This window comes from Tachyglossus aculeatus, chromosome 4, assembly GCF_015852505.1.
Source record: "Tachyglossus aculeatus isolate mTacAcu1 chromosome 4, mTacAcu1.pri, whole genome shotgun sequence".
Classification (NCBI taxonomy): Eukaryota; Metazoa; Chordata; class Mammalia; order Monotremata; family Tachyglossidae; genus Tachyglossus; species Tachyglossus aculeatus.
The window spans coordinates 48,616,952-48,636,656 of NC_052069.1; the positions used below are offsets into that span (position 1 = coordinate 48,616,952).

General features: G+C 47.8%; 1 protein-coding gene across 1 annotated transcript in view; it reads right to left on the minus strand.

Annotated features, from left to right (window-relative positions):
* ABCA4 (ATP binding cassette subfamily A member 4) overlaps positions 1–19,705 on the minus strand; it is a 249,212-nt gene that overhangs the window by 80,678 nt on the left and 148,829 nt on the right. Inside the window, exons 23-29 of the mRNA XM_038745065.1 lie at positions 18,332–18,525; positions 16,011–16,095; positions 11,047–11,252; positions 10,229–10,277; positions 4,637–4,896; positions 1,736–1,860; positions 979–1,077 (exon numbers count right to left, since the gene is read on the minus strand). Coding sequence (XP_038600993.1) covers positions 979–1,077; positions 1,736–1,860; positions 4,637–4,896; positions 10,229–10,277; positions 11,047–11,252; positions 16,011–16,095; positions 18,332–18,525 — 1,018 coding nt within the window. The remainder of the gene's footprint in view (positions 1–978; positions 1,078–1,735; positions 1,861–4,636; positions 4,897–10,228; positions 10,278–11,046; positions 11,253–16,010; positions 16,096–18,331; positions 18,526–19,705) is intronic.

Genomic DNA, 19,705 nt, shown 5'->3' on the forward strand with positions numbered 1-19,705 from the left:
ATCCACATCCTTCTGACTCCTGGGCCCATGTTCTATCCACTAGGCCACACTGATTCTGGGGTAGATACAAGCTAACCAGGTTGGACATAGTCCCTGTCCCACATGGGGCTCACAGTCTAAGTAGGAGGAAGTAGGATTTAATCCCCATTTTACAGATGAGGTCACTGAAGCACAGAGAAGTGAAGTGACTTTCCCAAGGTCACACAGCAGACAAGTGGCGGAGCTGGGATTAGAACTCAGGTGCTTCTGGTGGGATTAGAACCCATACTGCGTCTTTCCTCACAAGGCCTTGGGTGCAGAAAAGGACAGATTTATTACTCTATTTATTTTACTTGTACATATTTACTATTCTATTTATTTTGTTAATGATGTGCATCTAGCTTTACTTCTATTTATTCTGATGACTTGACACCTGTCCACATGTTTGGTTTTGTTGTCTGTCTCCCCCTTCTAGACTGTGAGCCAGTTGTTGGGTAGGGACCGTCTCTATATGTTGCCGACTTGTACTTCCAAAGCGCTTAGTCCAGTGCTCTGCACACAATAAGCGCTCAATAAATACGATTGAATGAATGAATCTGTAATTTTATTTTTATATCTGTAATTGTAATTATTTGTATTGATGCCTGCATCCCGCCCGCTCTAGACTGTAAGCTCTTTGTGGGCAGAGAATGTCACTGTTTATTGTTCATCATCATCACCATCATCAATCGTATTTATTGAGCGCTTACTGTGTGCAGAGCACTGTACTAAGCGCTTGGGAAGTACAAGTTGGCAACATTGTTGTGTTGTACTTTCCCAAGCGCTTAGTACAGTGATCTGCACATCGTAAGCAATAAATACAACTGAACGTGTAAACGCTGGGCCCCTGGGAGCTCCCGGTGTGCAAACTCATCGACAGCAAGTGCAGCTATAAGCGCTTTAAGCCAGGCTCATTTCCCTCCACCCGGCGGTTTTTCTGCTCGCACCCCAGAAACTCACGGAAGCGACTCTTCCTTCAGGCAGCGGTTTCCAAATCCGGGCTTGTTCAGGAGAACGTCCGCAAGGGAAGCCGTCTGCTCACCGCCTGCCTGTTCGGAGCTAAGCAGATCGGGAAAGGTTTACGCTAGGAAACCGTGTTGGGGGCAGGATATACAGAACCACCCCGTGCCAGGGTCACGCGAGGAGAACACCGTCTCTAAAGGATTAGAGTTCCTTTGGGTACTGAACATTTAGGCCTGGAAACGGGGCCAAATATGTAAACATTAAAGGGATTTTGCAAGGGGTCAAAGGACAAGGCAATGGCTGTTGTCTTCTAAGGATATAGCTTCATCTGCCTTCCCCCTTTCTCTCTGCCCTTCTTATCTCCGTGGTCTGGCCTGGGCTGCTTCATTCCTTTCTGGCAGCGAAAGGAGCCTCCTTGTAACTGACCCGTCGATGGCCAGATGGAAGAGAGGGCTCTCAATTTGCCTTTCTGACAAAGAAGCGATACTGCCTCGGGGTCCCGAAGCAAGTTAGGGGTGAGGGACAGACCCACTGGCGGGCTGAGAGTCCGGGGGGCAAGGCGGAACTTTGTTCTGATGACTTGACACCTGTCCACATGTTTTGTTTCGTCGTTTGTCTCCCCCTTCTAGACTGTGAGCCCGTTGTCGGGTAGGGACCGTCTCTATATGTTGCCGATTCGTACCTCCCAAGGGCCTAGTACACACAGCAAGCGCTCAATAAATACTATTGAATGAATGAATGAGTGAACTCTGACCTGAAGAAGGTATACTGCTGTCCGTAGATCCAGGGATGCAGCGTCAATTCGGGATACTCTCCAAAAGGTGGGACAAGGGTCGAAAATGTCAGCGCCAGTAATACAAAGCCGGCTGGGAGAACAATCTGAAGGGGAAAAGGGAGGGAACGGAAACGGGGGATTTGCTGCAGTGTTCACTTAACCCACGGCATTGCCGACGTGAGACGGAGTGCCAGCTAAGGGGATGAGGTCTGCCAGTGAGTAAGGCTTTAGGGCAGGGTCCAGGGCAGCTACTGGGAGGACAGTGGCACCAGTGGGAGGACAGTAGCAACCGTTGGGAAGACAATGACAACCATTGGGAGGGCCATGGCCACTGTTGGGAGGGCCATGGCAGCCAACAGGAGGGTCATGGTAGCTGTGAGCCCGTTGTTGGGTAGGGACCGTCTCTATATGTTGCCAACTTGTACTTCCCAAGCGCTTAGTACAGTGCTCTGCACACAGTAAGCACTCAATAAACACGATTGAATGAATGAATGAATTAGGAGAGCCATGGCAACCATCGCAACCACTGGAAAGACTTTTTTTTTTTACTTTTTTATTGTATTTATTAAGCACTTACTATGTGCAAAGCACTGTTCTAAGCACTGCAGAGGTTACAAGGTGATCAGGTTGTCCCACCCGGGGCTCACAGTCTTAATCCCCATTTTACAGATGAGGGAACTAAGGCATAGAGAAGTTAAGTGACTTGCCCAAAGTCACACAGCTGACAGAGCTGGGATTTGAACCCATGACCTCTGACGCCAAAACCCGGGCTCTTTCCACTGAGCCATGCTGCTTTTCCACCATGGCAACCATTGGAAATACTGAGGCAACCATTGGAAGGGCTTTGGTAACTCCTGGGAGTTCAGTGGCAACCAGTGGGAGAACCCCGCCAACCAACAGGAGAGTTGTGGACGCCCATGCTCTGCACACAGTAAGCGCTCTATAAATACGATTGAATGAATGAATTGGGAGGACCATGGCAACCACCAAGAGGGCTGTTAATAATAATAATGATGGTTTTTGTTAAGCGCTTACTGTGTGCCAAGCACTGTTCTAAGTGCTGGGGTAGATACAGGGTAATCAGGTTGTCCCACGTGGGACTCACAGTCTTAATCCCCATTTTACAGATGAGGTAACAGGCACAGGGAAGTTAAGTAACTTGCCCAAAGTCACATAAATGATAAATGGTGGAGGCGGGATTAGAACCCATGACCTCTGACTCTTAAACCCGGGCTCTTTCCACTAAGCCATGCTGCTTCAACCACTGGACTTAAAGCCTCTTTTTCCCTAGGTGTAGAAAGAGGTCAGCACTGACCTAGGGTGTGAATGAAATGACAGATGACCATACAGTTCGTTGCAAATCTGAGTACAATCATATCGTTACTACAGTATGTGTTCTAATCCAGGATCCGCCACTTATCTGCTGTGTGACCTTAGGCAAGTCACTTACATTCTCTATGCTTCAGTTACCTTATCTATAAAATGAGTATTAAGATTGTGAGCCCACGTGGGATCGGGACTATAATAATGTTGGTATTTGTTAAGCGCTTCCTATGTGCCACGGACTGTTCGAAGCGCCGGGGTAGATACAAGGTAATCAGGTTGTCCCTTGTGGGGCTCACAGTCTTCATCCCCATTTTACAGTTGAGGTCACTGAGGCGCAGAGAAGTGAAGTGCCTTGCCCAAAGTCACACAGCTGACAAGTGGCAGAGTCGGTATGAGAACCCATGACCTCTGATTCCCAAGCCAGGGCTCTTTCCACTGATCCACGCTGTCCTACCTGATTAGCTTGTATCTACCCCAGCGCTTAAAACAGTGCATGGCACATAGTAAGCGCTTAACAAATACCAACATTATTATAGTCCCGGTCCCACATGGGCTCACAATCTTAATACTCATTTTATAGATAAAGTAACTGAAGCATAGAGAATTTAAGTGACTTGCCTAAGGTCACACAGCAGATAAGTGGCGGATCCTGGATTATATGATTGTAAAACAATCATTGTAAGCGCTTAACAAGTACCATAATTGTTAATTATTATTACATGATTTCCCCTCCCGACTCTATTCTGATTTCCAGCAGTCAGTGGTGGCCATGATACTGAGCTGGGTCAGCCAGCACAGCTGATGACCAGTTCCTTCATTAAAAGATGCATTATGTGAGGAGAGGAAAATGAGGAGGCAGAGATTGGAAAGCAGGGATAGAGAAGCAGCATGGCTCAGTGGAAAGAGCCTGGGCTTGGGAGTCAGAGGTCACGGGTTCAAATCCCGGCTCCACCACTTAGCTGTGTGACTTTGGGCAAATCACTCAACTTCTCTGGGCCTCAGTTCCTTCATCTGTAAAATGGGGATTAAGACTGTGAGCCCCACGTGGGACAACCTGATCACCTTGTATCCTCCCCAGTGCTTAGAACAGTGCTTTTCACATAATAAGCACTTACAAATGCCATCATTATTATTATTATATTATTATTATTATTATTATTGTTGTGGGGTTACTCACAGATAGAAGGGGGAGTTTGGAGCTTTGAGGACTCTGTCCCGCCCTGGCTGTGACAGGGTCCACCAGCCCCCCAGGGCTGCCCAAAAGAAGCAGCGTGGCCCAGTGGGTACAGCCCGGTCCTGGAAGTCAAAAGGACCTGGGTTCCAATCCCAGCTCCGCCTCTTGTCTGCTGTGTGACCTTGGGCAAATCCCTTCACTTCTCTGGGCCTCAGTTACCTCATCTGTAAAATGAGGATGAAGAGTGTGAGCCCCACGTGGGATAGGGACTGTGTCCAACCTGATTAGCTTGGATCTACTCCAGTGCTCAGAAGCGTGCTTGACATATAGTAAGAAGTACCATTATTGTTATTATTAGTAATAATTAATAATAATATTACCTGGGCCAGGACGTCCTTCCGGCTCCGGGTGGCCCGGAGGAAACGCTTGATGAGGAGCGCCTGGATGTGCTGCCAGAGCAGCCGGGGGCCTTGATTCAGCTGGGGCCGCCCGGCCTCGGGCCCGGATCCGGTCTGGTCCTCGCGGGAGGGAGTCGCTTCTCCGGAAGACCCATTGGAGACGTGAGGCCCTCGCCCCGTGGTCTCGGCCTGCTCCGGGGTGACATTTCGGCAGTCTTGTACTTCCTGCTGAATGTCTCCTGCTCTCCAGGAAGGGAAAGGACCATCTGAATCAGATAAGACCCTTAATGCTCCGTACAGTGCTCTGCACACAGTAAGCGCTCAATAAATACGATGGAATGAATGAATAAGATCCCGGAGGGGCCAAGACACAACCCAAACCAACCCTGCACGCGGTCTATTCTGGAGGTTTGGGGCTGGAGGCTGAGAGTCGAGTTCCTTGAGGGCAAGGGTAATCCCAGCTCTGCCTCTTGTCTGCTGTGTGACCTCAGGCAAGTCACTTCACTTCTCTGGGCCTCAGTTATCTCATCTGTAAAATGGGTAGTGAGACTGAAAGCCCCACATGGGACAGGGACTGGGTTCAACCCCATTTGCTTTTATCCACCTCAGCGCTTAGTACAGTGCCTGGCACATAGTAAGCGCTTAACAAATGCATTCATTCATTCAATCGTATTTATCGTTTTGTTCTCTGTCTCCCCCTTTTAGACTGTGAGCCCACTGTTGGGTAGGGACTGTCTCTATATGTTGCCAATTTGTACTTCCCAAGCGCTTAGTACAGTGCTCTGCCCAGCGCTCAATAAATAAATACGATTGATTGATTGATTATTGAGCACTTTAACTGTGTGCAGAGCACTGTACTAAGCGCTTCGGAAGTACAAGTTGGCAGCATATAGAGACAGTCCCTACCCAATAACGGGCTCACAGTCTAGAAGGGGGAGACAGACAACATGACAAAACATAGACAGGTGTCAAAATCGTCAGAACAAATAGAATTAAAGCTACATGCGCATCATTAACAAAATAAATAGTAAATATGTACAAGTAAAATAGAGTAATAAATCTGTACAAATATATATACAGGTGCTGTGGGGAGGGGAAGGAGGTAGGGCGGGGTGATGGAGAGGAGGAGAGGAAAAAGGGGGCACAGTCTGGGAAGGCCTCCTGGAGGAGGTGAGCTCTCAGTAGGACTTTGAAGGGAGGAAGAGAGCTAGCTTCTTAGATAACAAATGCCAACATCGTCATCAAGGGTGATATCTCCTTACTCTAGAGTACTCTCCCAAGTGCTCAGCACAGCATTCTGGATTTATTAATTTATTTATTTTTATGGTATTTATTAAGTGCTTACTGTGTGTCAAACAGTTTTAAGCACTGGGATATGTGATAATAATAATAATAATAATAGTGGTATTTGTTAAGTGTTTAATATGTATCATGCGCTGGGGGCGATACAATGTAATCTGTGTCCCACGTGGTCTCACAGTCTTATTCCCTATTTTATGGATGAGGTAACTGAGGCACAGGGAAGTGAAGTGACTTGCTCAAGGTCACACAGCAGACAAGTGGCGGAGCCGGGATTAGAACCCAGGTCCTTCTGACACCTGGGCCTGGGGTCCGCTAATTCTATCATACTGTACTTTCCCAAGTGCTTAGAATAGTGCTCTGTGCATAGTAAGCACTCAATAAATACCATTGGTTGCTCGACTCGTTGGGGAAACTGAGACACAGGAAAAATTAAGTTCATTCATTCATTAATTCAATCATTTTTATTAAGCACTTACTGTGTGCATAGCCTTGTACTAAGCACTTAGGAAAGTACAATTAACAATAAACATTGACATTCCCTGCCCACATTGAGCTTACATTCTGGGGGGTGGGGGAGATGGATATTAATATAAGTAAATTACAGCTATGTACATAAGTATTGTGGGGCTGGGAGCAGGGAAGAACAAAGGAAGCAAGTCAGGGAGATGCAGAAGGGAGTGGGAGAATAGGAAAGTGGGGCTTAGTCAGGGAAGGCCTGTGGAGCATCTGTGACTTCATTAAGGCTTTGAAGGCAGGGAGAGTAATTGCCTGATGGATTTAAGGAGGGAGGGCATACCAGGCCAGAGGCAGGATTTGGGCGAGGGGTCAGCAGTGAGATTGAAAGACAGTGAGAAAGTCAGCATAAGAGGAGAAAAGGTTGTGGGCTGGGTTGAATGAATGAATAGGAGAGTAGCAAGGTGAGGTAGGAGGGGGCACAGTGATTGACTGCTTTAAAGTCAATGGTGAGGAGTCTTAGTTTGATGCAGAGGTGGATGGGAAACCACTGGAATTTTTTGAGTAGTGGGGTGATATGTCCTGAAACTTTTTGTAGGAAAATGATCCGGGCAGCAGAGTGAAGTATGGACTGGAATGGGGAGAGACAAGGAGGCTGGGAGGTCAGCAAGGAGGTTGTTGCTGTAATCCAGGAGCGAGAGGGCGAGTGATTGCATTAACGTGGTAGCGGTTTTAATGGAGAGGAAAGGGTGGATTTTAGTGATGTTGGGAAGGTGGGACCGACAGGATTGAGTGATGGATGGAATATGTGGTTTGAGTGAAAGAGAGGAGTCAAGGATAACATCAAGGTTACAGGCTTGTGAGACAGGAAGGATGGTGGTGCCATCTACAGTGATGGGAAAGTCACCAGAAGGACCGGGTTTGGGTGGGGAGATAAGGTGTTTTGTTTGGGGAATGTTAAGCTTGAGGCGAAGGGACGACATCTAAGCAGAGATGTCTTGAAGGCAGGAAGAAATGAGACTGAAGAGAGGGAGAGAGACTAGGGATGGAGAGGTAGATGGGAATCATCGGCATAGAGGAGGTAGTTGAAGCCATGGGAGCAAATGAGTTCTCTAAGGGTGAGGGTGTAGATGGAGAATAGAAGGGGACCCAGAACTGAACTCTGAGGGATCCCACAGTTAGGACAGGGAGAGGAGGAGCCCGCAAAGGAGTATGAGAATGAGCATCCCGAGTGATAGGAAGAGAACCAGGAGAGGACAGTGTCAGCGAAGCCAAGGTTGGATAATGTTTCCAGGAGTAGGGGGTGATTGACAGTATTGAAGGCAGCTCAGAGGTCGAGGAGAATTGGGATGAAGTAGATACCACTGGATTTGTCAAGAAGGAGATCACAGGTGACATTTAAGAGAGTGGTTTCTGTGGAGTTAAGGGGGTGGAAGTCAGATTGGTGAGGGTCAAGGAAATTTGGAGGAGGGGAATTTAAGACAGCGGGTGGAGACAGTCACCCAGGGAGTTTGGAGAGGAATAGTAGGAGAGAGATGGGGGCGATAACTGGAGGGAGCCGTGGGGTCAAGGGACTTTTTTTTAGCCTAGAGGAGACATTTGCATGTTTGAAAGCAGTGGGGAAGAAGCCATTGGAGAACAAATGGTTGAAGATGGCTCTTAAGGAGGGAGGGAAGGGGCAAGATAAGGTGTGAAGGAATGGGGTAGGATGTGCAGGTGGAGGGGTGGATTTTGAGTTGGAAGCAGGAGATCTCCTCTAAAGATATTGCTGGGAAGGATGGAGAAGTTGAAGAGGGGGCCAGAAGGGGGAAGGACTGAGGAGGGGCAGGGGAAATTTTAGGGAACTCACGCCTGATAGTGTCAATTTTCTTAATAAAGCAGTTGGCCAGCTCCCTGACTTTCCTGTCACTGTAGACGGCACTACCAACCTTCCCTTCTCACAAGCCTGCAACCTTGGTGTCATCCTCGACTCCGTTCTCTCATTCACCCCACATATCCAATCCGTCATCAAAACCTGCCAATCTCACTTCCATAACATTGCTTAGATCCGCTCTTCCCTCTCCATCCAAACTGCTACCTTGCTGGTTCAATCTCTCATCCTATCCCGACTGGATTACTGCATCAGCCTTCTCTCTGATCTTCCATCCTCCTGTCTTTCTCCGCTTCAGTCTATACTTCACTCTGCTGCCCAGATTATCTCTGTACAGAACCGCTCTGGGCATGTCACTCCCCTCCTCGAAAATCTCCAGTGGTTTCCTGTCAACCTACTCATCAAGCCAAGACTCCTCACTCTCGACTTCAAGGCTGTCCATCCCCTCGCCCCCTCCTACCTCCCCACCCTTCTCTCCTTCTCCAGCCCAGCCCATACCCTCCGCTCCTCTGCCACCACTAACCTCCTCACTGGGCCTCGTTCTCGCCTGTCCCGCCATTGACCCCCAGCCCACGTCCTTCCCCTGCCCTGGAATGCCCTCCCTCCACACAACTGCCAAGATAGCTCTCTTCTTCCCTTCAAAGCCCTACTGAGAGCTCACCTCCTCCAGGAGGCCTTCCCAGACTGAGCCCCCTTTTTCCTCTCCTCTTCCCCATCCCCCCCGCCCTACCTCCTTCCCCTCCCTGCAGCACTTATATATATTTCTACAGATTTATTACTCTATTTTACTTGGACATATTTACTATTCTATTTATTTTGTTAATGATGTGCCTTTAGCTGTAATTCTATTTATTCTGATGGTTTTGACACCAGTCTACATGTTTTGTTTTGTTGTCTGTCTCTCTCCTCTAGACTGTGAGCCCGTTGATGGGTAGGGACCGTCTCTATATGTTGTCAACTTGTACTTCCCAAGCACTTAATACAGTGCTCTGCACACAGTAAGTGTTCAATAAATACGATTGAATGAATGAATGAACGGAGGCAAGGAATTGGGGAGACAGGGGATCAAGGGGCCTGAGGAGAGAGTTTCAATTTCCAGAAAAAGCAGCGAGGACAATGGGCACAGGTGTCAATAAAGGTGGAGAAATAATTTTTCCAGGCAGAGGAGAGGGCAGAGTTAAAGCATGCAAGGAGAAACTTGAAGTGGACAAAGTTGGTCTGATATTTAGAATTCCACCAGCAGCGGTCTGCGGCTTGTGCATAAGCGGGAAGAAGGTGGACTGTTAGTGAGGGTTAGTGATACCAGATCGACGAAGGGATAGGGGAGCGAGTGAGCTGAGTTCAGTAGAGAGGTTGGTGTCAATTTGAAATCTCCCCTCTAGACTGTAAGCTCATTGTGGGCAGGGAACATATCTACTAATCAATCAATCAGTGGCATTCACTGTGCTTACTGTGAGCAGAGCACTGTACTCTCTCAAATGCTTAGTACAGAGCTCTGCACACAGTAAGCGCTCAATAAATACCATGGTTTCCACTCCTAGCTGGCTGGGAGAGAGACCATTGCTTAGGATCTCAGCTGGGACGGGTGGTTTCCACTCTTAGCTGGCTGGGAGTGAGAGCGTTGCTTAGGATCTCAACTGGGACCTGTGGTTTCCACTACTAGCTGGCTGGGAGTGAGAGCGATGCTTTGGCCAATCAATTAATCAGTCATATTTATTGAGCACTTCCTGTGTGCAGAGCACTGTACTAAGTGCTTGGGAGAGTCCAATATAACAGAGTTGGTAGACACGTTTCCGGCCCACAAAGAGCTTACAGTCTGGAGGGGGATATGTAGAGTGGCTAGATATCCACTGGGGAGGAAAACTTAAGTAACCTGGGAGCTTTAAAGTGTGTTTGTACTTAACTGGCTGGGGGAAATCCAAGAAAAACAGCCCAACTCAGCCCCATACCTATGAACGGTGATACCGAAGCAGCATCTTCTGTGACCTTCAGGAAAATCTGCCAAGCGAATTCAGATGGGACCTGGGTTAGAAACCCATAGGGTTGATGGCTGTCTGACCCTCTCGGCCTCCCGGGCCACCATGCCATTGGCTGATGTTCGGGGCGGTCAGTAATGGGGGTTGGGGAGGGATGGAGAGAATGCCGAAAGGAATGCCTCTGTCCTGGGACTTATGCCGTAATTTGGCCCAAGCAATCCCTATCTTGGATTTGCATTACAAGGATCCATCTGGGAACTTCCCGCGGGCCCCTCCATGCAGCGTTGGGAAAGGAGGAGTCTGGGTCAGCCCCGTGATGACCCACCCGTACGGTTGACCTTGCCATTCATGCCCCTGAAGGTCATGTGTTTCGTTCACTTGCAGAACTGGATTGATGGATCGCCCCCCACACTGGGAATGGTCAGGATGTTTGGACCATGTTATGTTATGGACAGTGTTTGGTTCCCACCATCACTGGGGCCTGGGCTTCCCTGCTGCTATTAAGCCCCACCAGGCCCCAGGGAACCCTTCATGAGCATCTGAAAGTAATAATAATAATACTAATAATTTCGGTATTTGTTAAGCGCTTACTATGTGCCAGGCACTGTACTAAGCACTGGGGCAGGTACGAGCAAATTGAGTTGGACACAGTCCCTGTTCCACATGGGGCTCACAGTCTTAGTCCCCATTTTAGAGAAGCATAGAGAAGCAGCATGGCTCAGTGGAAAGAGCCCGGGCTTTGGAGTCAGAGGTCACGGGTTCCAATCCTGCCTTCTTCGCATCTCCCTTACCTCTTCAAGGGGAGTATCCGAGATTCCAAAGCTGCTGAGCCCCAGGTCAGTTAGGGTCTCTTCCAGCTCCCTGAAGAGACTGGCATAGGCTCTCTGCTTGAAATTCTTATTTGGGAGCAAGTAGACGAGCTCTTGGCCAATGCTTTCCACCAACTTTGCCTCTGGAACGTGGTGGAGGATCATTTCCGTTAGCCCGTGCACATCCCCTGGGAACGATTGGACAATCAATCAATCAGTAATAATAACAATAATAATAATGGTATTTATTAAGCGCTTACTATGTGCAAAGCACTATTCTAAGCACTGGGGAGGTTACAAGGTGATCAGGTTGTCCCACGGGGGGCTCACAGTCTTAATCCCCATTTTACAGATGAGGTAACTGAGGCCCAGAGAAGTTAAGTGGCTTGCCCAAAGTCACACAGCTGACAGTTGGCAGAGCCGGGATTTGAACCCATGACCTCTGACTCCAAAGCCCGGGCTCTTTCCACTGAGCCACGCTGTGTATTTATTGAGTGCTTACTGAGTGCAGAGCACTGGACTAAGATGTTGGGAGAGTATAATGCTACAGAGTTGGTAGACATGTTCCTTGCCCACAATGAGCTTACAGTCTAGAAGGGGAGAAACCATCAATTTAAAGAATTTATAGACAATAATTATTATTATTATTATTATAATGATGGTATTTGCTAAGCACTTACTATGAGTCGAGCACTGTTCTAATAATAATTAATAATAATTGCAGCATTTGTTAAGTGCTTACTATGTGCCAGGCACTGTACTAAGCGCTGGGGTGGATACCAGCAAATCAGGTTGGACACAGTCCCTGTCCCACATGGGGCTCGCAGTCTCAATCCCCATTTTATAGATGAGGGAACTGAGGCACAGAGAAGTGAACTGACTTGCCCAAGGTCACACAGCAGACAAGTGTCACAGTTGAGATTAGAACCCGTGAACTTCTGATTCCCAGTGTGGCTCAGTGACAAGAGCCCGGGCTTTGGAGTAAGAGGTCATGGGTTCGAATCCCAGCTCTGCCAATTGTCAGCTGTGTGAGTTTGGGCAAGTCACTTCGCTTCTCTGGGCCTCAGTTACCTCATCTGTAAAATGGGGATGAAGACTGTGAGCCCCACATGGGACAAAGTGATCACCTTGTAACCTCCCCAGCGCTTAGAACAGTGCTTTGCACATAGTAAGCGCTTAATAAATGCCATCATTATTATTATTATTCCTAGGCCCATGCTACAGCCACTACACCATGCTGTTTAAGCAATGGGTTGATATAAGCCTATTAAGTTGGACACAGTCTCAGTCCCACATGGGGCTCACGATCTTGATCCCCCTTTTACAGATGAAGTAACTGAGGCCCAGAGAAGTGAAGTGACTTGTCCAAGGTCACACAGCAGACAAGAGGCAGAGCTGGGATTAGACCCCAGTTCCTCCTGACTTTTAGTCCTCTGCTCCATCCTCTAGGCCCTGCTGCGTTCCCCAAGATGAGGAGTAACTCTCCAATATCCAGCAACTGACCATCCTGTTTAAAGATCACCTTATAGCTTCTCCTTATCCTTATCTTTCAGCCTTTGCACAGGACTTGAGCATCACCATGCCTGGATAGGGGAGAAGGGGCATTGGGAGGAAGAGAAATTAGTGTTTCTTGGGAGAGATGTATGTAACTGTAAGTTTTGGCAAAGATGGTAAGTGGCAGAGAGGAAAAAAATGAAGCACATATAATATAATAATAATATTCGTTAAATGCTTCCTATGTCCTAGGTACTGCACTAAGCACTGGGGTGGATAAAGCAAATCATGTTGGACACAGTCCCTGTCTCACTTGGAGGCAGCAGCATGAAGTATGGATTGAAGTGCGGAGAGACACGAGGATGGGAGATCAGAGAGAAGGCTGATGCAGTAGTCCAGACGGGATAGGATGAGAGCTTGAATGAGCAGGGTAGCGGTATGGATGAAGAGGAAAGGGCGGATCTTGGCAATGCTGTGGAGCTGAGACCGGCAGGTTTTGGTGACGGCTTGGATGTGAGGGGTGAATGAGAGAGCGGAGTCGAGGATGACACCAAGGTCGCGGGCTTGTGAGACGGGAAGGATGGTAGTGCCATCAACAGAGTTGGGAAAGTCAGGGAGAGGGCAGGGTTTGGGAGGGAAGACAAGGAGTTCAGTCTTGGACATGTTGAGTTTGAGGTGGCAGGCAGACATCCAGATGGAGATGTCCTGAAGGCAGGAGGAGATGCGAGCCTGGAGAGAGGGAGGGGGAGAGAGCAGGGGCAGAGATGGAGATCTGGGTGTCATCAGCGTAGAGATGATAGTTGAAGCCGTGGGAGCGAATGAGGTCACCAAGGGAGTGAGTGTAGATAGAGAACAGAAGAGGACCAAGAACTGAACCTTGGGGAACCCCCACAGTAAGGGGATGGGAGGGGGAGGAGGAGCCTGCAAAAGAGACTGAGAATGAACGGCCGGAGAGGTAAGAGGAGAACCAGGAGAGGACGGAGTCTGCAAAGCCAAGGTCAGATAGCATGTTGAGGAGAAGGGGGTGGTCCACAGTGTCGAAGGCAGCCGAGAGGTCGAGGAGGATTAGGATAGAGTAGGAGCCGTTGGATTTGGCAAGCAGGAGGTCATTGGTGACCTTTGAGAGGGCAGTTTTACAGATTTACACATTTTACAGATAAGGACACTGAGGAACAGAGAAGTGAAGTGGCTTGCCCAAAGTCCCAAGCAGACAAGCGGTGGCGCTGACATTTGAACATTTGAACCCATGACCTTCTGACGCCTGGGACCATGCTTAAGTGCTGGATAGATACAAGCACATCAGGTTGGACACAGTCCCTGTCTCATATGGGGCTCACAGCCTTAATCCCCCTTTTACAGATGAGGTAACTGAGGCACAGAGAAGTGAAGTGACTTGCCCAAGGCCACACAGCAGTCAAGTAGCAACGCTGGGATTAAAACCCAGGTCCTTCTGATTCCCAGGCCTGTGCTCTATCCACTAGGCCACACTATTTCTCATAGGCTTAGAAGAGTGCTTGGAACATAGCATGAGAAGCAGGGTGGCTCAGTGGAAAGAGCCCGGGCTTGGGAATCAGACGCCATGGGTTCTAACCACAGCTCTGCCACTTGTCAGCTGTGTGACTTTAGGCAAGTCACTTAACTTCTCTGTGCCTCAGTTCCCTCATCTGTAAAATGGGGATTAATACTGTAAACCCTACATGGGACAACCTCATTACCTTGTATCTACCCCAGCGCTTAGAACAGTGCCTGGCACATAGTAAGCACTTAACAAACACCATCATTATTATTATTATTATAGTAAGCACTTAACAGAAACCATCATAATTACTATTATTATTATAGGCTATGCTGCTTCACATAGCAAGTGCTTAACAAGTACCATAAAATAATAATAATTTAATATAATAATGATAAGTGCCAAGCACTATTCTAAGCGCTAGGGTAGATACAAGATAATCAGGTTGGATACAGCCCCTGTCCCACATGGGGCTCACAATTTTAATCCCCATTTCACAGATGAGGTAACTGAGGTCCAGAGGAGTGAAGTGACTTGCCCAAGGTCACACAGCAGGCACGTGGTGGAGATCAAATTAGAACCCAGGTCCTTTTGACCCTCAGGTCCGTGCTATATCCACTAAGCCACGCTGCTTCATAAAACAAACAGAACAAACCATCTCACTACTTTCACCGGGTCGAGGCCGAGGAGACGCCCACACCTCCCTGGTAGGAGCTGCTCAAAATGGTGAGATGGGAGTACACGAGAAGCAGCGTGGCTCAGTGGAAAGAGCCCGGGCTTTGGAGTCAGAAGTCACGGGTTCGAATCCCGGCTCTGCCAATTGTCAGCTGTGTGACTTTGGGCAAGTCACTTCACTTCTCTGTGCCTCCGTTCCTTCATCTATAAAACGAGGATTAAGACTGTGAGCCCCCCATGGGACAACCTGATCACCTTGTAACCTCCCCTGCGCTTAGAACAGTGCTTTGCACATAGTAAGCACTTAATAAATGCCATTATTATTATTTTTATAACCCAACATGGCTCTCACTGGTCCGCTCAGGCAGCTGCCCCCAGAGACACTGCTCCATTGTCCTAGGGCTAATCTTGCCCTCCGGCTGCCCCAGTTTGGGTTCCCCCAATTCCCCAAAGACAATTTCACTGGGCTGTTGGACAATCCCCCATCACCTGGAGTCCCCTTAGGGGGGGAAGACATTTTGTTTTTTTTTTTAATGGTATTTGTTAAGTCTTTAGTACGCTTAGCACTGGGGCAGATACGGGATAATCGGTTTGGACATAAACCACATCTCACATGAGACTCACAGTCTTTAATCCCCATTTTACAGATGAGGTAAACGAAGCAAGGAGAAGTGAAGTGACTTGCCCCAAATCATACAGAGAAGCAGCATGGCTCAGTGGAAAGAGCCCGGGCTTTGGAGTCGGAGGTCATGGGTTCTAATCCCGGCTCTGCCACATACCTTATGTTGCCAACTGTACTTCCCAAGCGCTTAGTACAGTGCTCTGCACACAGTAAGCGCTCAATAAATACGATTGAGTGAATGAATATCTGCTGTGTGACCTTGGGCAAGTCACTTAACTTCTCTGTGCCTCAGTGACCTCATCTGTCAAATGGGGATGAAGACCGTGAGCACCCTGTGGGACATCCTGATCACCTTGTATCCCCCCAGTGCTTAGAACAGTGCTTGGCACATAGTAAGCACTTAACAAATGCTATTATTATTATTATACAGCCGGCGCGTGGTGGAGCCGGGATTAGAATTCAGGTCCTCTGACTCTCAGACCTGGTCCATCCGGTGGAGCTGTCCTAACCCGTCGTCCCCCATCCTTTGTTGTCACAGCCCTGCAATGGGAACCACTACCAAAACACCCGGCTGACAGCCCGGCACACAGATGGGAGGGGGCCCGCCACGGACAGCAGGAGGACAGGTCATTCTCTTACCATCCAGCCTTTGCTCTGCTGGATCACCCCTGACCTTGGGCGGGCAGTTGGTGCACGGATCCTTGGCCGAGCAGCTGCAGACAGCCTGAGGAGGAAGACGGAAAGGAGGAGGAGGAAGAGGTGCCATTTGTCTTCTCGGTTACCCAACTCAGGCAACGTTATCTCCCTTCAAATGTCTAAGGACTGTGTCCAATCTGTCTTTTTTCTTATGGCATTTGATAATAATAATAATAATAATATGGGAAGCAGCGTGGCTCCATGGAAAGAGCATGGGCTTTGGAGTCAGAGGTCATGGGTTCAAATCCCAGCTCTGCCAATTGTCAGCTGTGTGACTTTGGGCAAGTCACTTCACTTCTCTGGGCCTCAGTTACCTCATCTGTAAAATGGGGATTAAGACTGTGAGCCCCCCGTGGGACAACCTGATCACCTTGGAACCTCCCCAGTGCTTAGAACAGTGCTTTGCACATAGTAAGCGTTTAATAAATGCCATTATCATTATTATTATTATTATTATTATAATGGTATTTATTAAGTGCTTACTATGTGCCAGGCACTGTACTAAGGGTGGAATACAAAGCAAATCAGATTGGACACGGTCCCTGTCCCACGTGGGGCTCACAGTCTAAATCCCCATTTTACAGATGAGGTCAATGACTTGCCCAAGGCCACTCGGCACATTGTCACTGTTATTATTGGCAGTACTTTCCCCAGTGCTTAGTACAGTGCTCTGCACACAGTAAGTGATTAATAAGTACAGTTGAATGAATGAATGAATGGAAGCAGACGAGTGGCGGAGCTGGGATTAGAACGAACAACCTTAAGCACTTACTGTGTGCCAACCACTGAATTAAGCACTGATATAAGATAATCACAGGCTGGGATTAGAATCTGACTATCTTAAATCTACCCCAGCACTTAACATGGTGCTTGGCATACAGTAATCACTTAAATATTACAATCATTTTCATATTGTTATTATTGTTAACATTATTATGGAAAGTCATAGCTTCATGTTACCTTCTCCAGTGTGATCTGACATCTGTGAAATTTATTGCACCAGGTTGTATTCTGGGGTATGGAACTAATGTCTCTAATGGAGACAGATTCAATGTTTGGAAGCCTGGATTTGCAAATTCTCAATCAGTAAATCAATAAATGGTATTTATTGAGCACTTACTGTGTGCTGAACACTATACTAAGCACTTGGAAGAGTATAATGCACCAGAGTTGGCAGGTGCATTCCCTGCCCACAATGAGCCTGCAATCCAGAGACTGTCAGGATGGAAGAGAGATAGTGTCAGTTGCCAATTTTATTTCCTTTTGTTCTACCCAACATTAATATGTACATTTATTAATAATTTTCCAACGTTTAAAGGGTAGCCCACACAAGACTGTGCAACTCCATAAGTGTCCCGGCCTTAGGAATAAGTTGGACAATGCTTCTCTGAAGCACAAAGGGTTCTTTTCTATACGTTTTCTCACTTTCTTCACCAATTCATTGCATTGTACTCTCCCAAGGTTGGGGAAGAGGAGTGGAAGGGGAAGGGAGAGAGGGAGAGGAAGAAGAGGAGGAGGAGGAGAAGAAGGAGAAGAATAACTCTCCCAATGTTGGGGATGAGGAGGAGTGGAAGGGGAAGGGAGAGAGGGAGAGGAAGAAGAGGAGGAGGAGGAGAAGAAGGAGAAGAATGGGAAGGGAGAGAGGAAGAGGAAGAAGAGGAGGAGGAGGAGAAGAAGGAGAAGAATGGGAAGGAGAGAGGAAGAGGAAGAAGAGGAGGAGGAGAAGAAGGAGAAGAATAAGGGAGAGGAGGAGAAGGGGAAGGGGTGAGAAGGAGAGGATGAAGGGGAAGAAGAGGAGAGAAGAGGAAAGAGAAGGAGAAAGAGGAGAAGAAGCATTACTATGCGCCAAGCACTATGCTAAGCACTTTGGTAGGTACAATTTAAGCTAATAGGACACAATCTCCGTCCCATACGGGGCTCACAGTCTAAGTTGGAGGGAGAACAGGTATCTTATCCCCAAGTTGCAGCTGAGGAAACTGAGGCCCAAGGAAGTGAAGTGACTTGCCCGAGATCACACAGCCGGCAAGTGATGGAGACGGGATTAGAACCCAGGTCCTCTGAGTCCCAGGCCCGACTCTTGCCACGCAATCAGGCCGGTTTTCCAAGCTTCAATCATGTGGCTTTTTGACGAGGCCGTTATTTTATTTGACTTATCCGGAGAAGATGGCTTGGGCTGCCCATTCGCTGACAACCTTGAAAGGGTCGAGAGGTCAAGTTTCCAAGCCGGGACCCCAAAACTCCCGCCCCAGGGGCCTGGCGCCTACCTCCTGCTGTTGGCCGGGAACTGGGACGGTCTTCATCTTTCGCACCAACGTGAGGTAGAAACCGGTGCCGAAGCAGTTCTTCAGGAAGAGGGGTGTGCCCGAGCAGTACAGCTTCCCTTGGGAAATGATGGCTATCCGGTCTCCCAGCATGTCCGCCTCATCCATGTGATGCGTGGACATGATCAGGGTTCTCCCTGAAGAGAACACGCATCATGGTCGTCGCCATCATCATAGGAGTATAAACAATAATTCTACCGATCCATTTTGATGGTATTGATGCCTACTTGTTTTGTTTTGTTGTCTGTCTCCCCCTTCTAGAATGTGAGCCCGTTGTCAGGTAGAGACCATCTCTATCTGCCCTGAATAGCTGAATTGTACTTTCCAAGCGCTTAGTACAGTGCTCTGCATACAGTAAGTGCTCAATAAATATGACTGACTGAATGAATGAACAATAATAATAATGATGCTACTATTTTTAAGTAGTAAATAATAATAATAATAATAATGGCATTTGTTAAGCGCTTACTATGTGCAAAGCCCTGTTCTAAGTGCTATGTTGGCATTTGTTAAGTGCTTACTATGTGCCAAGCACTGTTCGAAGCACTGTGGAGGACACAAAGTTATTCATTCATTCATTCAATCAATCATATTTATTGAGCACTTACTGTGTGCTGAGCACTGTACTAATCAATCAATCAATCAATCACATTTATTGAGCGCTTACTGTGTGCAGAGCACTGTACTAAGCGCTTGGGAAGTACAAGTTGGCAACATATAGAGACGGTCCCTACCCAACAGTGGGCTCACAGTCTAGAAGGGGGAGACGGACAACAAAACAAAACATGTGGACAGGTGGGCTCACAGTCTTCATCCCCATTTTGCAGATGAGGTAACTGAGGCACAGAGAAGTTAAGTGACTTGCCCAAAGTCACACAGCTGACAAGTGGCAGAGCCAAGATAAGAACCCATGACCTCTGACTCCCAAGCCCATGCTCTTTCCATTGAGCCAGGCTGCTTCTAGACTGTGAGCCCATTATTGGGTAGGGATTGTTTCTATTGCCAAATTGTACTTTCCAAGAGCTTAGTACAGTGCTCTGCACACAGTAAGTGCTCAATAAATACAACTGAATGAATGAATGAACAATAATAATAATAATAGTGATGGTATTTTTTAAGTGTTTACTATGGTTTAAGCACTGTTCTAAAAGCTGGGGTGGACACCAGCTAATCAAGTTGGACATAGTCCCTGTCCCACATGGGGCTCACAGTACTAATAATAATAATGACAGTATTTGTTAAGCACTTAATATATGCCAGGCACTATATTAAACGCTGATCATCCCCCACTCCCTTCTGCATTGCCCTGAATTTCTC